We start from the raw sequence: 24995 nt of genomic DNA, 5'->3' as shown, positions 1-24995 counted from the left end.
AATATGGTGCTAGTAACACCAAGGCTGTGGGTTCAATCCCCATAGGGACCATATGCTTAAGACTTGGACTCAATGATGCTTGTGGGTCCCTTCTAATTCAGAATATTCTGTGAGTCTGTGAATCTATCCCACTTGGAGCTCCAATTTTAAGGTGCACTGGAAGTTTTGGAGGTACCCACTGAAGGCAAAGGGAGTTCCTGTATCACTGCTTGCATTGCAGAGGCATAAAGTTGGAGTTATGCTCCCCTCAGGGGCATAAACTGAGCCAGCCTTTGCTGTCATGAGAGCTGGCCAGGTCACTTGACTGACAGCAAGTAATATGCCAGACACACAAATCTAAAGCCAATCTATATTACATTTTTTTTGTTTTCTTTTCTATAACATTATGAATAACTTGAAATGGTGTGTACCTGCCAATTTATACTTAAAAGTCATTTGTATCATGAGTAGACTGTCATCAATAATCAGTAGTTCATATCATTCTGTTCAAACATGCATTTTTGCTTAATGGATAATTTCTTGTTCTGAAAAAACTCACAATTTACTAATTTATTAATAATAATGTTATATATACTTAAATATGCATATAAATGTGCATGTATACATTATGTATACAAATATCTGCATGTACATAGAGACTTCCTACTTTTCTTGCTTATTTACAAAGTAAGGATATTCCAGGCTGGGGCATTTCACAGGGACCCCATGAATTTTGACATATATATTGTGCTATTTCATAACCTGCATCTAGATTCCAGATTATTAACCCTCTTTTGGCCAGTGGTTGGTATTGTTAAACTCTTCATTCCTAACAGGCTTACTCTAATGTTCAGGCTTTGGGCTATGTAGGACTTCTTGTGTTTTTTATTAAAAACTACAATCTCTTGGTACTCTAAAAGTGAATTTTTTGCACTGCAGGATTTCCCAGGTGGGCACACTCGTTTTCTGTCCAGCTTTTTTTTTTGAAGAAAAGGATTGTTGTTATTATTATTATTATTATTTTGTTCTTCTCATCCTGTTCACTTAATACTATTTGGGTGAGCAGTTTCATATGCTAGGTGACACAGGTGTTGTAATGCACCCATGCCTTTTGAATGTTTATAAAAATTGTTTAAGAAGCCCGGGTCACTGAATGCCTGGGTCTCACCTGAAAACAAGGTTATGACAAGACTGAGGAGTCGTTGAACAGATGCTGGGTTGAAATTATGAGGTAGGAGAGGTTTTTTTATTAAAATTAAAATTTACTGGGAAGTTAGAAAAGCCCCAAAGAAATATTGTGACATTCTAGTCTAGAACTAGATGATCTTTAAGGTCTCTTCCAACCCAGCCCATTCTGAGTCTATGATTCTATGGTCTCTTCTAATGCAAACCATCTTATGATTCAATGATTTTGATGTCTTAGAATTTATCTGTCCAGTAGGTCGTAACTTCACTAACAGTGTTCTCAAGTGTTCTCAAGAGAAGATCTGAGAATACCAAAGCTCTACAGAAGGAATAAGGACTTGAGTTTCAGTTTCACTGCATCCTTCATAGAAACCAGGAGATATTTCCAATGGCTGGTCACTAAGTGCAGGTGATAACATGCCCCTCTCTAAAGGAGTTCTTTGCAACTGGTCTGGGAAGCTCACTGCCTTGGGAAGCCATTCAAGTAAATAGTATTTAATCTAAGTAGAGGTTGGGGTGAGGGTGGCTGGAATGGTCTCACAGAGCATTAACACCGTTTGCTACTTGTTAAGAAGAGGGTAACAATGCTTTGGGCCATCTGATGGTCCTGAGCTAGGGTCCTTAGCTGTATGGGGATAATCAGATGACCTGAAGTTATCTTTTTTCAGTCTTATGTTTTCTATTTCTCTTCGCTGTCGTGTTCCAATAAATTGTGCAAAAGGAGAAGTTGCTGCCTTAGTGTTTCAGGAGTCACACCCACACCCACACACCCCTCCAAGACTATAACAGCAGAGACCAAAATCCCTCCACAGTAAGCAGCTCCATGAGCCAGAGGGTGTCCCTTTCCTCACTCACACACACATGCTCCCAGGTGCACTACTCCCTCATTCAGGCTCAACCATAGGTTTCCTACAACAGAGTCTCAGGCATTAGATAAATACTTTAGTAAAGGAGCAAGCAGCATGGCAGCTTGAGCTGGAAACCTTCAGAGAGGGACCATGAACAAAGAAATCCCCAGGCATTTACCTGCTTAAGATTACACACCTGCCCTTCATGTGCTCTTAATGCAGTTTTTTAGTCCAACGGTGATTTCTGGTCTAGGTCTTCTAACATCTTATTGGACTCTGTCTTCATGCAGGGAGGCCATTGCCTTATTGTATTGAGTTGATGGTTGTAGCATCCCTTATTTTATTGAGTTGGTGGTTGTATCATCCCCATTCTGTTTTGCACTTCTTGTGCACCTGTTCACTGGCAGAACATGGGGAACTAAAAAAGTGTTAGACTCAGGATAAATATTGCAACTAAATTATCAGTGTATTATCAATATTATTCTCATACTAGAGACAAAATACAGCACTGTACCAGTTACTAGGAAAATTAACTGTATTTCAGCCAAAAGCATATCTCTGTGAAATCCACAGCTTGTGGCCCAAGGCTTCAGGAAATCCAGCTACTCATGCTAAGCAAGTAAAGCTAAGCAAACTGTATTCTAAATCACCCAATATTACAACTATGACTCATTCTATTTAAAATTTATTTAAGCTAAACCACTACTGCATCTCAGCACTTGGCCATTGGTTGCTGCCATAAATAAATTCCCAGTAAAAGCTTAATTCTTTTCAGGCTGTAACAGGAGTATCCTACAAGATGATAATGTTTGTAGCTAAGACAAAATACACAGTAGTTTACATATGAAGTAAGTGAAACTATGTAGCAATTGAATCTCCCAAAGATGATGACAAAGATCTTCAAACAGGCCCAACCCACACGAAAAATGCAAGTTGCTGTTGAAACGGTAATGAAGCAACAAGTTCCAAGGCTGTGTGCAATGTCCCTCTGATATCCTCCACCATCCTTACCTATGGATGAAGCTTTTTCTATCATCAGTTTCTGATTCATTCCAGGAAATGGCTGCTTTCCAGTTTGATTTGAATGCCAGTCCTCTAATCAACTGGAGAAAAGGAGTCACTTGTATAAGCCAAAGAAAAGGAAATGCTTCAGCAATACAGCTCACATGAATAGCTAGGACTGAGCACTGAAATCCAGCATCTGCATCTTCTCAGCCTGTTTCTTTAGGGCTGTTTTGACTGGAAGGAGTGGGAATTTGGGAGGCTTTCCTCTTCTGACTGATTCCTTTTCAAGGTAGTCGGTGAAGGCAAGTGGAAGGCATGACCCCCTCTTCAGACAGAGATCTCAACGGGCTGGATAACCCCAGCTTTGTGGTGAGTCTGCTCTCTGAAGGGTAATTCTTGCATAAACAGGTGCAAATCCTGTGGAAGGAGGAGGAAGGGAAAGCTGAGGGCTCGGGCTGCTGCAATTATTCTGGTGTGTGGTTAATTTCTGTCTCGGCTCTTACTGACAAGAATCCAAAGAATTATTTCCTCTCTACAGCCTCTGCTGCTGCTGCAGACTCAGCATACTTTCTACTCTCTGGCACCCTTTTAATGTTTTTTCTCTCCATTATTTCTAAAATGATAATGTAGATGAACGGCAGCACAAGTGTATCCATACTGAAAAGCAGATGAGCTTGTGGCTGTGTTCCTGGGTAAAGCATTTTATGTATTAGTTAGAAAAATTATAGTAGAAATTTTGCCTAGTAAAGACTGTGTTTCTTTATCTTTTGGACCTATTTCCAGTGAGGTGAATTGTTAGAAAGGTGGGTGAAGAAGGGATTTGGGTGTCAGCTGAGGAGGGCACCCTGTAGAATTACAGAGGTGTAATAAAAGCTGTAAATGATGTGCCAGTCCAGGGGTGTGTGGTACACTGAGAATGCTGCTAGCTATAACAGTCATGGGCAAGGTCCTGGAACATGATAGCCCCCTTCCTATCCCAAAGCAGGGGTCACCTCCATTAGAAACTAAAAACTTTGCTTATTTTCTGTCAGCAGATGTGAAGGAGTGGGGTTTGCAAGATGCATCTTGGTACAGACTACCTGTCTGTGCTACCTTGGAGGGAACAATTAACCTCCTAGTGTACAAGTCCCACATTCCTTGGGTAGCTTTGTGTGGGCTTGCTGTGTACAGTGGAGGTGCTGTGCCAGCTGTGGGCAGAGCCTCAGGAAGTGCTCAGAGTCAATCAGTTCTTTTTCATTATTTTTAACAGGCTCTCCATTTCAACTTGTTCTGCCATAATTATAGCAGATTTGTGAATTCTTATGGTTTGAATCACCCTAAAAAAGGTAGAAGACAAAAGTCTTTTACCTGTGGTTCAAGCAGTTCAGCAGTTCAGTTCCTGACTGCCTTCCTGATGCACTTATTTAAAATGAGATTGAGGGCCCTCATGCTGTATCTGGAGCCTGAGGCACATGGAAGGTGTACCGGTCCCCTGGATTCATGGGAGCAGCTGGGATGAGAACCCCCAACAGTGGTTTCCCTTCCCTGCTCCAGACTGCTCCTGCCTTGTCCTCCTGCCAGCATCTCAGCCTCTCAGGCTGGCTGAGCTTGGAATGCAACCCTGGAGGTCACCTTCTCCAAACCCCTGCTCAAGCAGAGTTGCCCAGAGCCAGGACTAGGACTAGGACTGTGTCTAGACAGTTTTTAAATATCTCTGAGGATGGAGAATCCACAATCTCTCTAGGCAGTGCTTGGTCACTCACAGCAAAAATGTGTTCAGATTTTAGGATGGTACCTTCTACATTTCAGTTTGAGTCCAGTGCCTCTGCTGCTTTCTCATCCTGCTATCTCCACTCCATCCTTTTGCTGAGGAGCCCTGCTCACTCCCCTCCAGCTCCTGGGGAGTGTCAGGCACTCATGTGATGGTCATGCAGGGCTGTTACTGGCACAGGCTGTGCCTGGCTGGAATATGCCTCCTGGTTAATACAGGCAAAATTGCAATGAAAAGAAAGGAGCTTACTGCTGTCTGCCTAGCTTAGCATTTGTCTACCCGTGGTGCTATTCAGGAGTATTTGTCCCCAAATAACTCCATGCATGGGCAGTCTTAAGTACCTTGCTGTATATTGGTTAATCCATGCTCAGGCTCTCTTGTTCCAAAATGAAAATGCCTGCACAGGGAGTTTATTAAGGAATATCTGTCGCTCTTGAAGTTCATGCCTGAGTTCAGTTTGAATTAACTCTGCCTTCACCTATCTATTTTCAAGTATCTTTAATGCTCCCAGTTTGCCTAAGCTGTAAAAATACCCTGTGTTTGTTAAAGAGGCTTCTCCACCATAGCTATCCTGTAGCAGTCTTGGGCTTTAATTTAAGGTAGTTAAGTACTGCAGTAAAAAGCAGCTTGAGCTAGGTGCTGCTGGGGAGGGACCTCTAGCAAAGAAATTGATGAGCAATTACACCATTACAACCTGAGTTCCCCACCCCTCACACAACAGTTCAGATCAATAACAATATTAGGGTCTGGGGTCTTAGGGATTACATGGCCTGTTTTCAACAGCGTCCCCTAAAATGGCACTTTGGAGACTCAACCAAGGGAATGCAAACCTGGAGGTTTCAGGCAAATGAATCCAGTAATAATCTGCCACACCTGCAAATTTACAACAGAATGCAACATCAATTTTATATCTCTGTTCCTGATCACAGCACTACCTGTTTGCCTCCATCAGTAGGTAGGCCAGAAGTGTTACTGCAGACACTTTGCTGTTGTGTTGGGTATTTTGGTGTCTTCAGGTTCCTGCAGGACTTGGAGGATAAAAACCTAAGAAGTTTGGTGTAGACAAACTCATTAAGCTTCTCCAGACAGCAGGTTTCTGTCCCTGCCTGATAGAGCAGGGCATCTCAGCCCAGAAAAGCCCTCTGCTGCCAGGATGCTGAGAACTTGCTGGTTGGAGATGGGTCAATGAAATAAATGCTTTGGGATCTGAATTAGCTTTTGCATCTGGTTCTAAGTGTTGTGGTTTCCCAGGCAGCCTCCTCTCACAATGTGAGTGTGTATGTGTGTGCAGAGAGCTGGAAGGAGGCACAGGGAACGAGGAGAATTTGCTCAACTTAAAAGCTGTGGCAAATGAAGCAAAGCACTACTTTGCTTTCCTTGGCAGAATGCATCTTTATATAAATAACTCTGAAGGGCATACAGCTCCTTGGGAAGCCCTGGGGTTTCTGGCTGCCTGGGAGGAGACCCAAGCCTTCCTGGGCAGCAGTTTCAGCCAGCTCCTTTGGGATGGATGCTGGGATTTCCTATCTACTGGTGTCCCTGTGTTTCACCCAGCTCTTCTGCAGGAGCAGGGTTTTCTTGTAAGACAAAAGGAAGGTGTCTATCAAGGCAGAACACTGGCAAAGGTGAGCATAAGGAGATTGAAAGAGAAGACCAAGGAAATTAAATATAAAACATGCTTCTACTCAGTAATTAGTGAAAGCCAGGTGTTTTAGCATATTTTATCAAAAATGCTCTTTGGTTGGAATTGCCAGGAGGTACAGAAACCAAAGGACAGTGCAGCTTTCACTGATAAGCCCACTGCACACTCTTCCTTGCTTCTGGTTGCAGTTTTTTCATCCTTAACTAGATTTTAGTGATATTAACACACTTTTTCTGGATGTCCCTTTGAGACTGAGACACCCTCTAATGTTTCTTCAGGCCTAGACACACCAGTGCATGCAAAAATTTTCCATATTTGTTTTGTGCATCTGTTTTAATTTCCCCTCTTTGGTCTGTTTGTTTGTTTGTTTGTTTTGTTGTTTTTTTTTAATATTGTGGCATTGTTGAAAGCTACACAGGTTTTCCTGCCAGATGTGGAGTGTGCTGCAAGAGAGGCAGCTGCTGGGTGTCTGCAGGGCCAGGCTGTGGCTAACAGTGTCTCTCCTGTTGTCCAGGGTGAACATGGGAGCCACTGCCATTCCTCACCAGCTCATGCTGCCTGGGCCCCACCTTCCCTGGAGGAAGGTGGGGGCACTGGCCACAGAGGGACCAAGCTTGGCTACATTGTCACAGATGTGCCCCCCTGGTATCTGTGCATCCTGCTGGGCATTCAGGTGAGATGGGATGCAGGTGGAGGGCTGGGAGTAGGTGAAAGTTACATGGCTGTTCAGCCAGTTAACTGGGGTGAAACCTGAGTTTGGGAGTGCTTTACTTTTCACAGGACTTGAATGGAGCTCTGAGGCTGGATCTTAGTGAGCTCAAGTCCTTTGGTCCACATCCTGAGCACTGACTATTATCATCATGCCCACAGCTACATTGCACCTGAAGTGCAAATGGTCAGGCAGAGTCCTGGGGCTGGGGTCAAATAGTTAATAAGAACATGTTGGGTACCTTGGCTAAAGGCAGCCAAACATGTAAGGGCTTCTGAACTTCTGCCTTCCCACAGCAACAAAAGCTGAGCAGCAGGGCACACACTGTTTTGTCTGGTGTCTGTGTTAAATGACCCAGTGCCACCAATGCCATGCTGGGTAGGGAGTCTATGGGAAAAGAGACCTCAGAGTCATTAAGGTAATGACAGACTGTGCCTGGAGGTTGGTGGAATTTTGTACCTTTGTTTCCTTAAATGGAAATTTAGAGTGTATTAACCCAACACGTCTGCATCATAATTTTAATAAAACATGCCTGTAACAAATAAAGTGTGTATTTCTGAGTGCCACCAGTTTCACCATGGCAGTCCTGTGCTCCCAAGTGAGAGTGAACAACAATAATTAAAACAAAAAGAGGTTTTAAAAGTAATTTTCACATTTAGTCTTTAACTACAGGTCATTGTAGAAATATGTATGTGACTCTTCTGACAAATACAGTGCCCAATTCCTCCATTCTTTGGCACTTGTTTTTTATGGTCATCCATAATTGCACTGTGTGATAAAAGCTACTGGTGTGTAGCTCCAATGTGCCACAGCTTTGTGGTGCAAATAAGAGGGACTGAAATATTTGCATTCACTTTGCCTGATTTTGCTATCTCCCTCTACCTTGGGAGGTCCCCAGCTTCCTGGAAAAGTATGTCCAACAGCTTTGTCTGCAGGTGCTGAGGATAGACTGGTTGTGTCTGACAGTGGCCTGGGAAGTCCAGAGCACTACAAAAGGTCTTTGGACATGTACAGGAGGAGACATTTCAGTGGTGCATTGTAATTCTTGTAGGTGCTTTGGAACAGCCCCTAACAGAGCACTAAAGCTGCCAAAAAAAAAAAAAAAAAAAAAAAAAAAAAAAAAAAAAAAAAAAGGCACAAATCTGTGAGTTCTCTCAACAACATGATAATAACATAGAGCCAGCTCTGTGTACTTTTCACCCAGTCTTTCTCTGTGGCTCCTAGCACTTTTTGACAGCCATGGGAGGTCTCGTAGCCATCCCGCTGATCCTCTCTGAAGGGCTTTGCCTCCAGCATGACCTACTGACCCAGAGCCACCTGATCAGCACCATCTTCTTTGTCTCAGGAATTTGCACCCTGCTGCAAGTCCTCTTTGGAGTCAGGTAGGTCAAATGCAAGAACTGGGAATGTGAGCAATTATTGAGTGACCCTGTTGCAGAGTTTATCAGTGACAGTCATTTGTTACCCTTGGGCAGTACGGGTCCGTGCCAAAGCACCCTGAAACTGCTGAGAGCTTTGCAGGGCTACCTTGTTGTTCTGAATTTTGCATCTCCTGATATATCACATACCTTTTTTTGGGCTTATAAGGAATCTGTTCTCAAAATAATAGAGCATTGCAACGTGCAGTAAAAAGTACCTGCTTGCTCCTTACTCCAGGGATCCTCCAGCTGAGGCAGGAGCCTTCTGATTTGGATCCAGGGTCAAGAGAGTACAGATTCTACAGGAAACTCTAGGGGAGGGGATAATTAAGAGAAATCAAAATCCATCTGCCACCACTTAGGGACTCAGGGAAGAGTTCAGCATCATGTCCTGTTATGTGATGCCATTTCCTGTGTTCAGGGATTTGTGGCATAAAAGGTAAATCCTTTGCTGATGAGCAGTGAGATGACTATGGAGCTGCCATTCAGTATCCAGAAAAATAAGTATTTAATGAGAGAGATGACTGCAAGTACTCCCCATTTCCAGAAAGATCCTGTATCTTTGCTGACCTTGAAAAATTTCTTCTATTCTTCTTGTCATGACTCTGGGCCATCTCTCTCTTTCCATAAGCTGTTTTTTCCTCCAGTATGGCAGGAACCATTGTGTTTCTTGCTTCAAAAACAAACATATTCTTTGGCTTCTGAATCTGAGGACTCTGGTTAAAACTTCTACCATCAAATCACTGGTCAACTGCCAGTTCCACAAAATGTTTTCCTTCCTCTTGCTTCATTCACTACTGAAACTTTTCTATCTCTCTTAGTCTTAAGAAGTGTCTGTAGACAAACTTCCTGAAGGGTGCTACCCTGCTCCTATATTGTTACAGGATTAGTGGAGGAAGGAGGAGCACCTCGACCACAAAAAACAGAGAAACTAGTTCTTCAGCTAAATTCAGGCTGGAATGCATGATCATTGTTCCTGGTGCAATTCAGGCATTCTGAGATCTTCCAAGCAACCTCCAAATGCTTGGTGAATTCCTGATAGCTGTAATGTCCCCTGCTCTCTATTAACTGGGGATGAAAGAGTAGCAGAGAGCCTCTCCCATGGCTGAATAGCTAATTGAAGCACAACAGATCAAATTAATTGGTAAGGAGTTGTTCCCATGGGATACACTTGAATGGCTTTTGCCGTGCTGAGGGTGCAATTGTCTTGTTGCTGACCCCAACCACAAGACATGAGGACATTCATGAAGCAATAGCCAAGGGAAGAGCTGACCCACTGCAACCTGCAGCTCAGTCATATTGCACAGCATGAAAAAGCAGCAGTGGGTCCCAGTCAGTCACTGGAGACACTCCTGAGAGGCTCCTGAGGGGAGACACAGGTCATTTGCCATTACAGTGATCCCTGCTTAGTAAATGCTTGGATATCATACACTGACTATCAAAACATAATTTTGCCTTCTCTATTTCTGCAGCTTTCCCTCTTGCAAACCTCACAGGAAAGATTTCGTTCAGTGTGCCCCTTAAGCATTTTCCTCTGAGCCCACCCATGCCAACACGAGCTGTGAAATATCTTAAGGACCAGTACAGCAGGAACTATAAACCCATTGTTAGATTCTTAGTCGTGGCCTTGGGCCTTCTCTGTTTCTTTTTGTTTGTTTTTTGTGCCTTGTCCAGCAAAATTGTTTCAAAGCTTTGACAGTGCTTCCGTTGTGCATGACTAGTACAAATATTTGGTTTAGGTAACAGAGACATGGTCTGTTATAGCTGTGCCATCTCTTATTTCAAGAATGTTTCAGGGAAGGCTGTGCCCTTCAAAAGCAGTCACCTGAATTGCTGTGCCATGGCCTTTCTGAACAGGTGCCATGAGAGCTCCTGGCACAAGGAGAGGTTGCTTTGGGGGCTCCTCCTATGGGTGCTTCCTGAAGAGAGGAAACAGAGGCACCTTGGAGGTTTCCTTTGGCTGTTTCAGGAATGCTGTGCCCACCCTCAGTCAGCTTAGGATTTTTCAAGCACACTAGAGGAATGGTTAAAAAAACCCTTGCATTGCAATTGGGGCTTGTGTGGGGCTTTGAGGAGCCAGTCAGGCCTTTTAGGTCTCTGTCTCTGTATTTTCATACATGGAAAAAGGCTGGTGTAGTCAAAGGAGCATTGTTTTACTGTATAAATCTCTGCATGAAGCCAGTGCTCTGGAGATGCAAGCTCCTTGTTAGCACAAGGGATTCCCAGAGGGAGAGATACTCCAAGCTAGGAGACATGTTGTGGGGGGAGAGCCAAGGTCTCACCCAGTCAGTGCCCACAGACCCCTCTGTGCAGGTTTCCTTTCTAGTGTCAGTGAAAATGCAGAACAGGAATTGGCATTAAAACCCAGTGAACTAAAAGCCAAATCACATTTTCTATCACACTCAGAATGAGGACTGCTGTGACATGGAGAGCAGTTAGTGACTGTCCTTGTGTGCATGAGCACATTGTGAAGAAAACCAAAGCAGCCAAAAGGGGCAGAGGAAGAACTGGATATTGGCAAGATTGATGCTGAGCTTTTCTTCAGCATCTCACCTTCTTCCTTCCTTGGTCTTCTTTCCTCCACCAGATTTTTCCTACTCTGTGAAGGTCTGTGGTCTCATGAGCCATTAGAAGCACTACTTTTTCCTTAACATGGGGTAGAGGGTTGGACTGTGGCACCAATGTGCCCCTCCTTTGCTGGTATTTGAAGCTCAGCTCTTACCCCACATCATTGCTCTTGCATGCAATGGGCAGCAATTCCCACCCATGGTCAGTGATGGTGGCCTGCCACAACAATCCAAAAGATACTGTCAGAGGCCATGGGCAGATGGATTTTTAAATTTATTTTGCTTTCCTTTCTCTCACTCTTATGGAGCAGAGTTTCTAGCATTGTCATTTGTTATTTTTTCCCTCTGCTTTCCTTCCAGGCTGCCTATTATTCAAGGAGGGACTTTCACATTCCTGACCCCCACCTTGGCAATGCTGTCTCTCCCCAGTTGGAAGTGTCCTGCCTGGACACAGAATGCCACTCTGGTGAATGCCTCTTCACCTGAATTCATCCAAATCTGGCAGACACGGATGAGAGAGGTATATGATATTTTCAGTGACACCTGCTCTGTATCAGGGCTCTTTGGTTTCAGTAAAGTGCCTGACCATGTCATGGCCATCACAGCTGGAGAAATTCCTATTCCCAATGAACCTTGGCCCTCATGCTGTTGCAGCTTCCTAAGCATCTATGCTCTAATCAAAAAAGCAGGTGCTTCACTGCTGTTGAACAGGGGACATACAGACCTCTTCATGTGATTTATGGTCCCTGCAAAGTCTCCACTACTCCAGTCAGATCCCTTCTCCATAAAGCATGGTTAGCCTAGAAGAAGAAAGGAAGGGAAAATATTGCCAAGGAAAGAACCCTAAGGACAGGAACCCTAGTAAAAAAATCCAAGGCAAAACCTATCATAAATATTAAGGAAAAGGGCATTATTAGGTAATGAGAAGGGAGGAGGAAAGGTCAGGGGTCTCACTGCTTTATTCTACATCAATGGCCTTTATCAGAGCAAGTGACTACATTTGCCTCTGTTGATCCATTTGTTGGTGTGCTTTCCAAACCACTTAAGAAGTGTTGAAAGCTCACCTGGGGATTTGCTGTGCAGCACAGGCTGCTCTCTGCTGATCCACATAAATCCACCCTAAGGGCACTGTTGACATCTTCTTTCAGCCTGGGTCATTCACCCAGCCCCTGTGTTTCTCTTCCATTTGGAGCTGAGGGAAGGAAGGTGCTCAGCACCACTGAGGTCCCAGCCAGGGCTTGTCACCAAATCTGAGAAGGCAGAGAGCAGCCTCACCCCTGCTTGAAGCTGACACTGAGGTGAGCAGCATTTCAGAATGTAATTGCTGCCTCCTTGGCAAAGACTGTCAAACACAGGGAAGTTCAGGGTGATAAATGTGTTCCCAGAGTGAAACTGATACTGAGGAAAAAAAGAAAAATAGGCTGAGGTCAGTCACTTGCCCCATCAATGTGCTGAAGAAATACAAGCCCTTCCCAAAAGGGAGATCAGTAGAGACCATGGCCCTGCTCCTGTTTTTAGGGCAAGAGCTTTCCCCTCTCTTGGGGGAGCAGGCAGGAGAGTGCAGGGCAGGTGATGCATGCTTGGGTGGCCCAAGGGGACAAGCATCTCTGAAACAAAATCAGCCCTGGTGAGGACTAAATGCATCAGCCAAGGGGGGATTTGCTGTGCTGCTGCTTTGGTGGTCCTTCCCACAGGTAATTCTCAGCCAGGTTTTACTGCTGTCAGCAGGTGGCCTCTGTGCCAGGCTGTCACTGGAGACTGAGCCTGGCTCTCACGCTGCATTTGCACTGACATGAAGAAAAGGCTCAGCAGCTGGAGCTCCTTCCAACCTCTGTTTTCATCCTCCACTTTTCCAGGTGCAAGGAACTATCATTGTAGCTTCTTGCTTTCAAATCGTCGTTGGATTTTCAGGCCTGATTGGATTTCTGATGAGGTTCATTGGCCCCCTGACAATTGCCCCCACCATCACCCTGGTTGCACTACCTCTGTTTGAGTCGGCTGGGAATATGGCTGGGAAGCACTGGGGCATAGCATTCATGTAAGTCTCACTTCTCTGGGAAAGCTGGCAGTACACAAATCACCTGCCTCTAATATGAAACCAATTGTCACAGTCTGGAGCAGAGTTCCCCTGGGTTCGAGGTTTATTTGTTGAGCACCAGCATGTGACAGGCTTGTGCAAGGCAGCCATGTGACACAGCCATTCTCCTCCAACCCCCAGGAAGCTAAAGCCCTCAGCAATTAATCAAAACCCAAAAATGAGTTTAAAAAACCTGATTTTTGTAAAAATCCAAAGTTCATAGGTCAGTAAAGATACAGGCCTTTCCCATGTGTGTGCAGTCTGTCAGAGCTGTCTACACACACTGTCTTACACACCCATTATTTAAGTTTGGAAGGCATTCCTAAAATGACAAGGTTGAGCACTCAGAGCCAGGTATTCTGTGTTGAAATAGAAGGTGCTTTATGTATTGTCTTCACATGAGTAGGAGGAATTGTTCTCTGCAGAGAGGGCCTGAGGGGGTCTGGAAAGGTCTATTTACACATGTAGCTTTGCAGCAGTGAGTGCTCTTTCAGGGACATTTATGTGCCTGCCCTTGTGCATGAGTTAGACTGAAGCAAAATTTCCTTGGTATTTCAGAAATGGATTGAAAAAGGAGAAATGCCACTCCATGGTTGCCTTGCAGACTTGGCACCTTCATCTCCCTAATGCAGACTTCAGCATGGGATAGAATACAGCAGGAGTAGGTTGTTAACCTCTCTATGGGCTCCCATTATTTGCTGGTGCTTTCAGAGCGGATTTTGGAGACTTCAGACACAGACTTGACTGTAGCCCTTGGAAGACTGCACACTGTTGTGAGGACATACTCCAGAACACTACTCTCCTGGTCTCTTCTCCCTGCAACCTGCCCTCCCAGAACCCAAAACCTCTCTTCTCCCTCTCCAGTTCCTTCCCTAGCTGACCTCTTCCATCAGCATCCCATACGATTCCAACCTTGCTTAAAACCCAGCTGTTTTTCACCACTTTTTCTCCCATCATACTCCTGGCTTGCTGTCCTGTTCTCCAGCTCTGGTGATTTGTCCTAACCCCTTAGCTTAGCAAATGTGAATTTTCCTCTTCAAACTGTATGGCCTTGCTTGGGCTACCTCCTTTCTCTGCTGCTCTTCTCCAGCCACTAGCTCCTAACCTCAGACTCACACTTGACCTCTTTGCCCACCTGTGCCACTGTTTACAGGGTCCCAACCCTTCAGCCTGAGTCCCTGCTCTCAGCCCAAATCACCTTTCTGTCCTGTTCATTTCTGTCTCATCTTCTACCTGTGGTAATCCAAATACTTTCTTTCCTGACTCAGAACCTTAGTCCCAGCCTGATCATTGTGCCCTGAGCCATCCCAGATGTGTCCTCATTTGCTGCCTTCTTCATACTCCATAGTGAAAGAGGGAAAGCAGGGATGGAGAAAGAGGAAGATATGAGCCATGTGGTCTCAGGCCTGTTCTTCAGCCCCACCACATCCCAGTGCTCTTGTGATGGAAGATACCCACTGCTTCCTCAAGAAATTTCCCTAGTGTGTGGTGACTTACTCTCTGGTGATGATGCACATACAGTTAATTAATGGGCAATGCCTGGACATACTCAGAAGACTCAGAATCTTTATGGTCTGAAAATGCAAAAGTCTGAGATATTTCTGCTGACCTGGAACCATTATTGCAGACTGAGCATACCTGAGCAGATTTTTGTGAGAAACAACATCCTTTGCCCCAAAGAACAAGTTCTACTAAATCTCAGATTTGGTAGGTCAGATAGAGATCTTGTTACTGCTTAAGGCAAAATGACTTTTCCAATGCAAGGCTATATGCTATGTCTAGTTCCTGAATGCCACTCTTTGAAATAGGTTTGATATATATTTTTGAAAAAATATTTGCCCTGAGGCAGACTTTTTCCATGGAAATTTTCATCCTGAATGGGTAAAGTTAAAGTAGAACTGTAAACAACTGAAAATAGAGTTTGTTAATATAATGTGTCAGGCAACCTGAATAATAAGCAGTGACACCTCCCTGAGACAGATGAGGGTTCTGTGGTGAGTGATAAGGCTGCTGAGCACCTTTGTTCATGCAAATGCACAAAATGTCTGTTGAACTCTGTAGCATTAGAAACCACAAATGGAAACTAGTTCCTCTTCAGACTTTCTCCCCCCAGTCATCCAGTGCTTTGAATTGTATATGTTGTGGAGTGTCTTTGCAGAGAAATGAGGATAGAGTTTTCTTTGCACTGTTGGAATTCTGCCTGTCCCTGACTATTGCACCTGCAGTTGGTCATTTTCACACATGGGGAAAACAGTGAAGTCAGTGCCCTTGATTTCTCATCAAATCCTATCCAGATTAATTTGCTCAATGTATGAAATTTAGATTTATTATAAAATAATGAGAAGCCCTTCAGAGGCCCCTCAGAGGTCCATTGAAAAGCCCTCACAGACAGAGTCATGCTCTCCCCTTCTGCTCTCCACTTCTTGCCAGGCTGGCAGGGCTCCGTGGGCACCATGTGCAGCCCCACAGTCCCACCATGGTTTTCCCTTTCAAAACTGGGATGTGCACAGCCAAACCAAATCCTCTTCTTTTACTCTGTGTTACAGGAGCTTTTTGCTCCTTGAAGAGCAGCATAGGTAAACCTGAAATCAGGAAACAATAAATCCTGTATTTTTAGTATATCTGAATTACACAGGCAGAACCTGAACCTTGTAAGTCTGTCAGGTCTCACTTAGAAGGCATTTTTAACCTTTCTGCAACTGTGTCATACTTACAGATGGTAAGATCTCTGGTGTCAGTCTTGAAACAATAAGGATAGAAGAGTTATTTGCAAATATGTGGAGCTATCAGTAGATTATGGAAAGCTTGTAGATTATGGAAAGCTTGTTCCACCTCTGGCTTGGTGGAGTGGGGAGCCACCCTCTGCTGCTGAGAGCCTGTTTTTATGGATCCTCTGGAGTCCTGGGTACTTGGGTAGCAGGTCTTCACTTAATGTGGGAACAGGTGGCAGCTGGGCACCCACGTTGTTTATGTTGGTCTCTTTTCCCTCCTTCTAGGACTATTTTTTTCATAGTTCTGTTCTCTCAGTACTTGAAAGATGTTGCTGTGCCACTGCCATCTTACCAGAGAGACAAGAAGTGCCACTTCTCTCCAATCTACCTCTTCCAGATCTTCCCGGTACGCTGGGGTTCCTGCACGGCAGGGAATTGTGACAGGGACTGGCACCGCCTGCCCCGAGGCTGCCTGGGCTCTTTCCACTCGTGTCCAGATGAGCCTGTGTGATAAGGGGCAGAGGGGAAAAGCTCCCTATGGCCCTGACCATTGGAGGGGGGGAGAGAAGGAGGAGGGCCACCAGGAGCTCCTGCTGCTCTTTGCTCCATCCCGTGCGCAGGGAAAGGGTCGGGCGGGTCGCCGTGCCCTCCCCGCCGTGCAGAAGACGCAGCCGTGCCCTAACCAGCCCCACTGCTGCTTGTGCTGGGCAGGTGCTGCTGGGGCTGTCCCTGAGCTGGCTGCTGTGCTACGTGCTGACAGTGGCCAGCGTCCTGCCTGCGGCCCCCGCTGCCTACGGACACCTGGCCCGGACAGACACCCGCGGCGCCGTTCTGGCACAGGCTCCCTGGTTTCGGCTGCCTTACCCAGGTACCTCCCTTCCCCATCCTGCCTGCTCCTGCTTGCACCTCCACTTTCGCCTGCCAGCAGGAGATGAAAAGTCAAAAATCAGGCGAGCACCCCCAGGCGTTCCCGCTGCTCAGATTTCAGGGCAAGCGCGCCCACCCAGCTAAACCCATTTCTTTACTTGCAGGGCAGTGGGGAAGGCCGACGGTGAGCCTGGCTGGGATCTTCGGCATGCTGGCCGGGGTGGTCTCGTCCATGCTGGAGTCGGTGGGAGATTACTACGCCTGTGCCCGCCTGTGCGGGGCCCCCTCGCCGCCGCAGCACGCCATCAGCCGCGGCATCGGCGTGGAGGGCATCGGCTGCCTCCTGGCCGGGGCCTGGGGCACGGGCAGCGGCACCACATCCTACAGCGAGAACGTGGGGGCGCTGGGCATCACCAAGGTGAGCTCGCTGCTGCCGGGAGGCTGCGGTGCCGCCCCGAGGCTTCCCCGGGGGCGAGCGCGGAGAGCGGCGCGCACGGCCGTGCGCCGGAGCCGGGCACTGATCCAGCCCACCTCCGAAGGGCACGCTGCAAAACTGTGCTTGGCACATCGCTGACCTACAGCAGCCCGACCAACGACTCAATAGATGCTTTCCTTTCTCTGCTTCTGGCCCACATAAGGAGTTAGTGCACTCACAGTGGCACCTGAGCTAGGTAAGGCTGAAGAGACGATGCTAACCTTGGTGCCGAGAGAGGAGAGAAAGGGTGAAGACTTAATTAGGGCTTCAAATTCCCCGGCTTCTATAACCCAAGGATGGCAATCTTGTGAAAGGTAGACTATTTCATCAGGGTTATAAAATGTGATAGCAAAGATTGGTGTTTTTATGTCTCTATAAAGTTTTGTGAGTCCCTTGAGTATATTAATTGCTCTTATCAGGGAAAGAAATTTCCAGAGATAAGCTTGACAATCAGATCATAGATTTTCACTAAGCTTTGCAGCCAGAGGTTAGGCTCACAGATATCTAGCTGCTAACTGGACAACATTTTCAAATCATTGCCAAATAAGCAATATCATGCCAGAAGAGCTGTGAGTCAGTAAATAATTGCAGATTCCTTACAGCTTCCACTCTACAATATTTCTTATTCACTGGATTTTATAAACCTCATTCACTCTAACCATTTTTCACACATTGCAGTGTTAATGTTTGACTGAGGTGGCTGCCTTGAGCACCAGGGGCTGTCTGGATGTCTGCATGGAGCCCAGTTTAGCCTGTCACCACGTGTGCACTGTCACCACGTGTGCACTGTCACTAGGAAGTCTGTGCATACTATCAATCTATTCTTTCCTGATGTGTAGTTTGCTGCATGCATTGTATGTATGGGATGCTGTCCCCATTCATAATTACCAGATTATAAAACACATATTCTCACAATGCATGCTAAGTCCTCCAGGGGAACATGCCATCCTTGCTGATTCAGGAGAGATATTTCCCTTGGATCCCACCTCTGCTCACTCTGTCCACACTTGAAAGAGCTGAAAACCTGGAGTGCCATCTCAGTCAATTTAAATCAGTGTAAACACTCTGGCTGGGACAGATGGCAATGCTGAGAGCACAAGGCAGATTTAATTTCTTTTTTTACGTGGGAAACACGTTTTTCCATAACAAATGGAAACACAAGGGACTTGTTTCCTCTACTTAAACAAAGATGCCTAGCACCACCTGAGAAGTCTTTGGAGATCTCAGATACATACAGGGGCTGATGGATAAGGCAAGGAGAAGCTGCTAGAAGCTGCCAAGATGCAACATCTTACAGGGCACCAGGCACCAATATTTAAACTGCTTGATCAGGCCCAGTATGCTACTACTGAGAACTCAGTACATTTTAAAGAGAGATAAAGGCCTCAGAGTCGTCACATTATGGGGAAGCCTGCAGTTTCTTCAGCCTTAAGAAAGAGAATTGATTTTATTGTTTTCCAATATTGAAACAAACTCTAAACTAGTGGTTTTAGCAGAATATGGTCACAGTGCTATCACTGGCTTAGGTCTTTTGCCTTTAAGGCCAACTTCATATACATGGTAATTCAACATTTTAGCAAATTGAGACTCTGAATCTTTGTTCTCATCCTGGAACAAATAGATCTGTTAGCTTTTATTAAGTAACATTTAGATGGTAATAGTGTCCCAAGGTTTGAAGCCAAGAGTATAAAATGCAATGAAGCACCTGATGCATTATTTTGAAACTCCATACTAAATCTTTTTAATTTATCTTTCATAATCAAAAAAGACTTAAAATATTTTAAAGGGATGTGTTTAAGAAATACCTAAAAAGAGAGAATATTAGTTACTGAGAATGTTTTTGTTGAAAACATTCGCAAAAAGCCTGCCCTGTAAGTAGACATTCTTCAGATATTTAAAGGGAGGATTAAAATATTTAATTGAATTATTAAATGTTTGCAGAGGATTACAGAGTTTCCCTGACACAAATACTGTAAGTTTAGCATGATTCTTTAGGCAGTCCAATTTTTGGTGTGGGCAAGGCATATCTTGACTTGGAAGTTTAACAAATATTGCTGCTTTCCTTTACACTTTCCATATAAATGTCTCTTTCAACCTGTTGTTTGGCAGATACTCTTTTTCTTTCCTATTTATAGGCTCTAGCAGACTTGAATGAAAGGCATGGCTTGGTGCTTCATCCCATCTTTGTTGTAGTGTTCAACCAAGAAAAGGCCAACCTGACTCTTTCTAGGGGAAAAAATGATTTTGCTGAAGATAGATGGGTGCTGAGAGATAGGGACAGACCAAGAGATTTCCTCACTTCTTATTTCTTGACCATAGAAAGGATGTATAAGATCCCAGAGCTCATAATGGAGCAGCCAGCCAGCTCTGTCTCTGAAATTTTGGTCTCCAGGGAATGGAGGGATCACTGTGGGACACCTAATTGAAAGCCACATGTGGATGTCCAGTGAATTGACTGGGGGGTTGCAATGCCAGGCTTGTATGTATGCCAAGATATTTCCAGGCTAAAGCAAGAACAAGCAAGAACAGGTAGGGATTACTGTGCTCTTAATTTAATTTTTTAAATCTCAGCTTAATAGCAAACTGTTGAAGTTCTGTCAATAGTAGGAGAGAGGATAACACTGAGTAAATAGGTGTGGTGCTCTCAGAGTGCATGATAAATATTTATGGTACACAAATACAGATGCTTCCCATTCAGTGTCAGCATCCCAGGGCCAGAGCTGCAACACCTGCCTGGCAGGCTGGCACTGGAGCCTGCCACCCCTCACCCTTCTGTCAGTCAGTGTGTGAGTGCCTCCTCTTCCTCTTGCCCCAGGTAGGGAGCAGAGTGGTGATCATTGCTGGTGCCTGTGCCATGCTCCTGAGCGGCATCTTCGGGAAAGTTGGGGCAATGCTTGCCAGCATTCCCATCCCCGTGATTGGAGGCATGTTCCTTGTGATGTTTGGAGTTATCACAGCAGTGGGCATTTCCAATTTACAGGTAAGAGCTGTGTGAGCACTGTGTCATCCCTGCTGAAGGGGACTTCATTTCATTGAAACAAACAATCACAGAATGAGCTGAGTTGCAAGGGATCCATCAGGACCATTGAGTCCAGCTGCTGGCCCTGAGCAGGGCACCCCAAGAGTCACAGCCTGTGCCTGAGAACATCATTCAAACACTTCTTGAGCTGTGACCACTTCCCTGGGCAGCCTGTTCCAGAGCCCAGCCACCCGCTGGGTGAAAAACCTTTTTCTAATGTACAACCTAAACCTCCCCTAACTCAGCTTCATGCTATTTGCTGTCACAGGTCATGAGAGTTAAGGGATCAGTGCCTGCCCCTGCTCTTCCCCTCACAATGAAGCTGCAGACTGCAGTGAGGTCTCCCCTCAGTCCCCTCTTCTACAGGCTGAACAGGCCAAGTGACCTCAGCTGTTCCTCATGCAGCTTCTCCTCCACAACTTTCACCATCCTTGTGGCCCTCCTTTGGACACTCACTAATAGCTTTACATCTTATCTTGTGGTGCCCAAAACTGCACTGGACTCCCAGTTTCCAGTCAGATTCTTACCAGAGTGTGTCAGCTATAACCACACTGCAGCAAATATAAACATTTATGTTGGCAATTCCTCAGGTAAAGATAAGGGGCTGTACCCAGAGGGGCTGAATCACAGTGGGCTCCCTGGTAAGGGCAGGGCTGCCTGGCAATGGGACTGCAGGATCACCAGCAGCACCAGGGCTGGTCCATTCCTGATTCCAGTGTTTGCATCCCACCATGTCTCATGAACACAACAGTAATCCACAGTTTTATGCATTCATTGTATGAAATTTCTCTGTGCAGTACACAGATATGAACTCCTCAAGAAACATCTTTATCTTTGGATTTTCTCTATTTGCTGGCCTCACAATTCCCAACTGGGCAAACAAACATAGTACCCTGCTGGAAACAGGTAAGAAGTGACATCAGAAGCATTTTCTGTAGCATAAAACTGAAGGAAAGGCTGACCAGAGAAATCCTTTAAAATAGTTTTTCCTCACAAAATGCTGAAACCTGTGCTTTGACTGTTACCTGTTTCTTTCTGTGAGGGCTGTTTTTGCCTTTTGCTCTGATGCACAGCTCTGATGCAGAAATCTCAGCTTGTGGTTAGTGAATGCACCTCAGCAGATTCTTCTTGGGTTAAGGATTGCAGAGCACTTCCCTGGGACACATTCCTGGGGCAGGCCAAGAGAATACTCCAGGGCTGAATCTTGATCAAGGTTCTTAATGAATAAGGCTTTCTTATATGCTCATACACAATAAAATGCTGTGCTTTCAAAATGCAAGAGCATACTCCTCTACTAAATTCTGTCAAGTTCACTCTATTGAAATTTCAGTTCTGCAACAGCTGGCCCTTTGCTGTGTCTTGTGTGACTAATGTCTTCATCACAAGGGCCAGAGAATCCTCTCTTAAAGTGTATGTGGTGTGCTGGGTGGGCTGATTAAAGAGCTGGGCCCACAGACCACATGCTCTATAGATGCTCTAGGAGATGCTCAGTGCCACTGGGCTTTGCTCATAGCCACCAGCCCTCAAAGGGAAACATCACAGCTGATGAACTTGTGGTGAAATCCCATGCTAAATTACTCATATTTCCTTGGGAACTGAAGCTCATGGTCCTGTAGGGTACTGTTAGGTGTTGTGGATGTGCTGAATGTGTTTGGAGCAGAAGGTGGTTTTTTCTCACACACTGCTGGGGTCTTCACTGTTAACAGGCTCTTAATGTATTTATGAGCCATCTCCTTCCCACTGTGGGTCTGTGAATAATCATGTAGAATAAAACTGTAGGTCTGAAACTGGCTGTGACATCATTCTCCCTTCCACTGCCAAATTTTACACTCTGTTTTAGAGTTGTAAATCTCATCCAAGCAAGCATGCAGCTTGCAGCCTCTTGGCACCAGAAATGTTGCTGGTTAAACAGGTGAAAAGCATCTTCCTGCACCATGATCTAAAGCTTTATTTTTCTGCTAGGAATCATACAGCTTGACCAAGTGATCCTGGTGCTTCTCACCACTGGCATGTTTGTGGGTGGACTTCTGGGCTTTATCCTGGATAACACCATTCCAGGTAGGATTTGCTGAAATGAGCTTCTAGTTTATGCCTGTACTAGGGTTTTTCCCTGATAGTTTTGGTCTTTTGTTCTATGCATAGAAGTTGTGCCAGCAACCATGAAACATCATGTGACTGCACTCCTCCCAGAGAGGGGTGAGGAACAGGAGGCTTCACTGAAATGGTCTCTGGCTAGAAAACAGCAGCTTATCAAAAGTTAAATAATTCATAATTAAATAATTTTTTAGGAACAACCTAGACTGAGGAAAAGGTTTATTTGGCAAATATGTCTTTTAGGGAAAATGCCAGCCTAAAACCACGTTGCTAGTTAAAAGGAGAGAGGAAAGCAGCTATAAAAAGTGGAAGGAGCCAATGTGTGCCAGTATGGGAGCTGCTAAAACAGGCTGAGCTAAAGCCACAGCAGTGGAAAGCAGTAGGTGACCAAAGGCTAGTGGCCAAAGACAGGCCACATGCAGCTGATCCTCACAGGCAGCAAAGAGTCTTGGATTTTCAGCTAGCATGGGGAGGGAGGGCATAAGAATAGGAGAGGAAACCCTCTTTTCTGCTGCAGGAAAAGAGAAGGAAGGACACTGTTAAACAGTTTCTGTCACTGTCTGAGGCTTCTCAGTGAGCCAGTCTCCCTTTGGCTCATTAATTTCCCTGTAGCCTTCAATTGTCAGCTCCTCTGGGCACAATTTACAGCTGTGCTCCCTTTCCCAAGAGGACTTTGTTCCCACAGAAGTTACAGGTACTTAGGAATTCCTTTGGCTAGGGTAAATACCTGTGGCTGACCAGTAACTGCTAACTAAATCCACTCTGAAGTGTCTGGGCAGTTAACACCCAGCCTTGCTTTCCCAGCACTGCATGAACTGTTCTGGGATCTCCTAGGGCAGGTGAAAACTTCTTGGTACACATGATTCCCACAGAAAGCAGTGGAGATGGCTGCCTATCTGGAAGCTGTTGCAGGAAAAGGGATGTTGTCTGGAAGCTCGTTAGTGAATATTTGTAGAGCTCTTTGGAGCTGGAAGGGTTTAAGTAGAAGGGATTTGTATTTTGTGCTGGATCTGCTGGGATTTGAGCAGTGCTGTGAGGCACACAAGCAGCCCTATGCTCGACCACCTGCTGTTTCAAACACAACAATCTCACTTTGCTGTTGCAGGAACACAGGAGGAGCGGGGGCTCCTGGCATGGAAGCAAAGCCATGAGGGAGGGACGGAGAGCTCTCAGTTTGTTTCCAAGGTCTATGATCTTCCATTTGGCATAGGCACCAAATATTGCAATGTCTCTTGGTTTCACTATCTCCCTGCTTGCCCCAAAAGACTGCCTTGTGACAAGAGAATGAATGAACTGAAGGCTGCTGGGCAGAAAAACAGTGTTAAAGCAAGCTTAGAAAGAAACTCTGAGATTGGTGATGATACAAGGATATAAGCACCTGGCCTGCAAATGAACTCATCTCAGAAGCAGAGGTCTGAAAGTGTGTCTGCAGCCCTCATCATCTCAGCATGAGCTGGCTGCTGTTAGAGGGTGGAGCAGGAGAAGGGTAATATGTTCTTCTTCCCAGCTCTGCTGACTGCATCACTGATGGCCTCGAGGAAGTATTTTTTTCCTCCTCTCTTCCTGCCTGCTCACTTCTAGGAAGAACCTAATTCCTCCTCAAGGAACACCAAAGGCCAAGAGATGCCTAGTAAAGATATTCTGTTTCCTTCCTTGCATTGACCCTTGGGCACCCAAAGGGGCAGATGTTCAGCTGAAGCAGAAGGGCTTCCTGTCCCCTGATATGGCAGCTGAAGGAGCCAATGGAGAAGGCATCCCTGATGTGGGCCCTGTACCAGTCTCAGGCATCCCTTGGGTTGAAGTTAATCCCCAGCACCTTAAAGCAACATTCACCTCTCACCTTGTGCTTTATACCTCATCCTGGCCAAGGGGAAGGAGCAGGTGCCTCTAAATCATAATTCATCTCATTCCATATTCCCATAATTTAGCCAGCCAAATGAATGTTGTTGTAAGAGAGGCATCTAAAGTTAATGGGTTGGATTGTCTTCTGAACTCGTCTCTTCTGTCTCAGACCACAAAGGGACTCTAGAGACCTTAGTTAGGTTCTTGACCTAACAGAAAAAACCAGCTTCACTGAATTGTATTCCACCTTTGGAGTGTTGGGAAGGAGTCTCAGGCGAACCAGTTTCCTGTAGGGTGCCCAACCCTACAAAGATGAAGGAATTCTCATCAAATATAATGGACAAAACACTTCTGCTCACAATCTTGTACATCTGTATGCTACTGCCATGTCCTGTGTACCCTTGATGTACCTGTTTGGTCTGGTGTGGTGATTGTGTGGTGACAAGCACTTCTCTGGAAAACAGGTGTGCAGGTTATTGCTCCTATTCCCTATTAGCTTCAACCTGTATGGCCACATGCAATGTGATCACATGTGGTCCTGGTTGCTGGTGGTGTGTAATAACATTGTTGCTGTAGCACAAGCTTGTGTTTCCTTCATTGAGATAAATACCTGCTTTTTTGTAAGTATAATAAATAATAAAATGTACACTGTAATGGTGTTTCTCAGGGTGGTTGCTGTAGCGAGTGGCAGGTGGCATTCAAAATATCACTTGCAGACCTGCACTTCTGTGAACTATGATGATGCAAGAGGAGGGACCAAAGTAACTTGTTCTTCATCCTCTCCTTAATGTCATTAAAATGCTTCTA

The 24995-nt window shown here is 45.3% G+C and overlaps 1 protein-coding gene across 1 annotated transcript; it reads left to right on the top strand.

The window, feature by feature from the left end:
• Window positions 1–2794: 2794 nt before the first annotated feature.
• LOC130248559 (solute carrier family 23 member 1-like) lies at window positions 2795–24793 on the top strand. Its single transcript, XM_056482408.1, has 12 exons — window positions 2795–3386; window positions 6924–7082; window positions 8343–8500; window positions 11464–11623; window positions 12960–13141; window positions 16177–16297; window positions 16603–16759; window positions 16923–17176; window positions 20049–20213; window positions 21050–21158; window positions 22215–22310; window positions 23452–24793. Exons 1-12 carry the CDS (start codon window positions 3333–3335, stop codon window positions 23718–23720), a joined length of 1884 nt encoding a protein of 627 aa, XP_056338383.1. The 5' UTR covers window positions 2795–3332; the 3' UTR covers window positions 23721–24793.
• The last annotated feature ends 202 nt before the right edge of the window (window positions 24794–24995 follow it).

Source organism: Oenanthe melanoleuca, chromosome 1A (genome assembly GCF_029582105.1).
Source record: "Oenanthe melanoleuca isolate GR-GAL-2019-014 chromosome 1A, OMel1.0, whole genome shotgun sequence".
In the NCBI taxonomy this organism is placed as follows: domain Eukaryota; kingdom Metazoa; phylum Chordata; class Aves; order Passeriformes; family Muscicapidae; genus Oenanthe; species Oenanthe melanoleuca.
The sequence above is the reverse complement of the archived record's forward strand: the minus strand, read 5'-3'. Positions and strand labels throughout refer to the sequence as shown.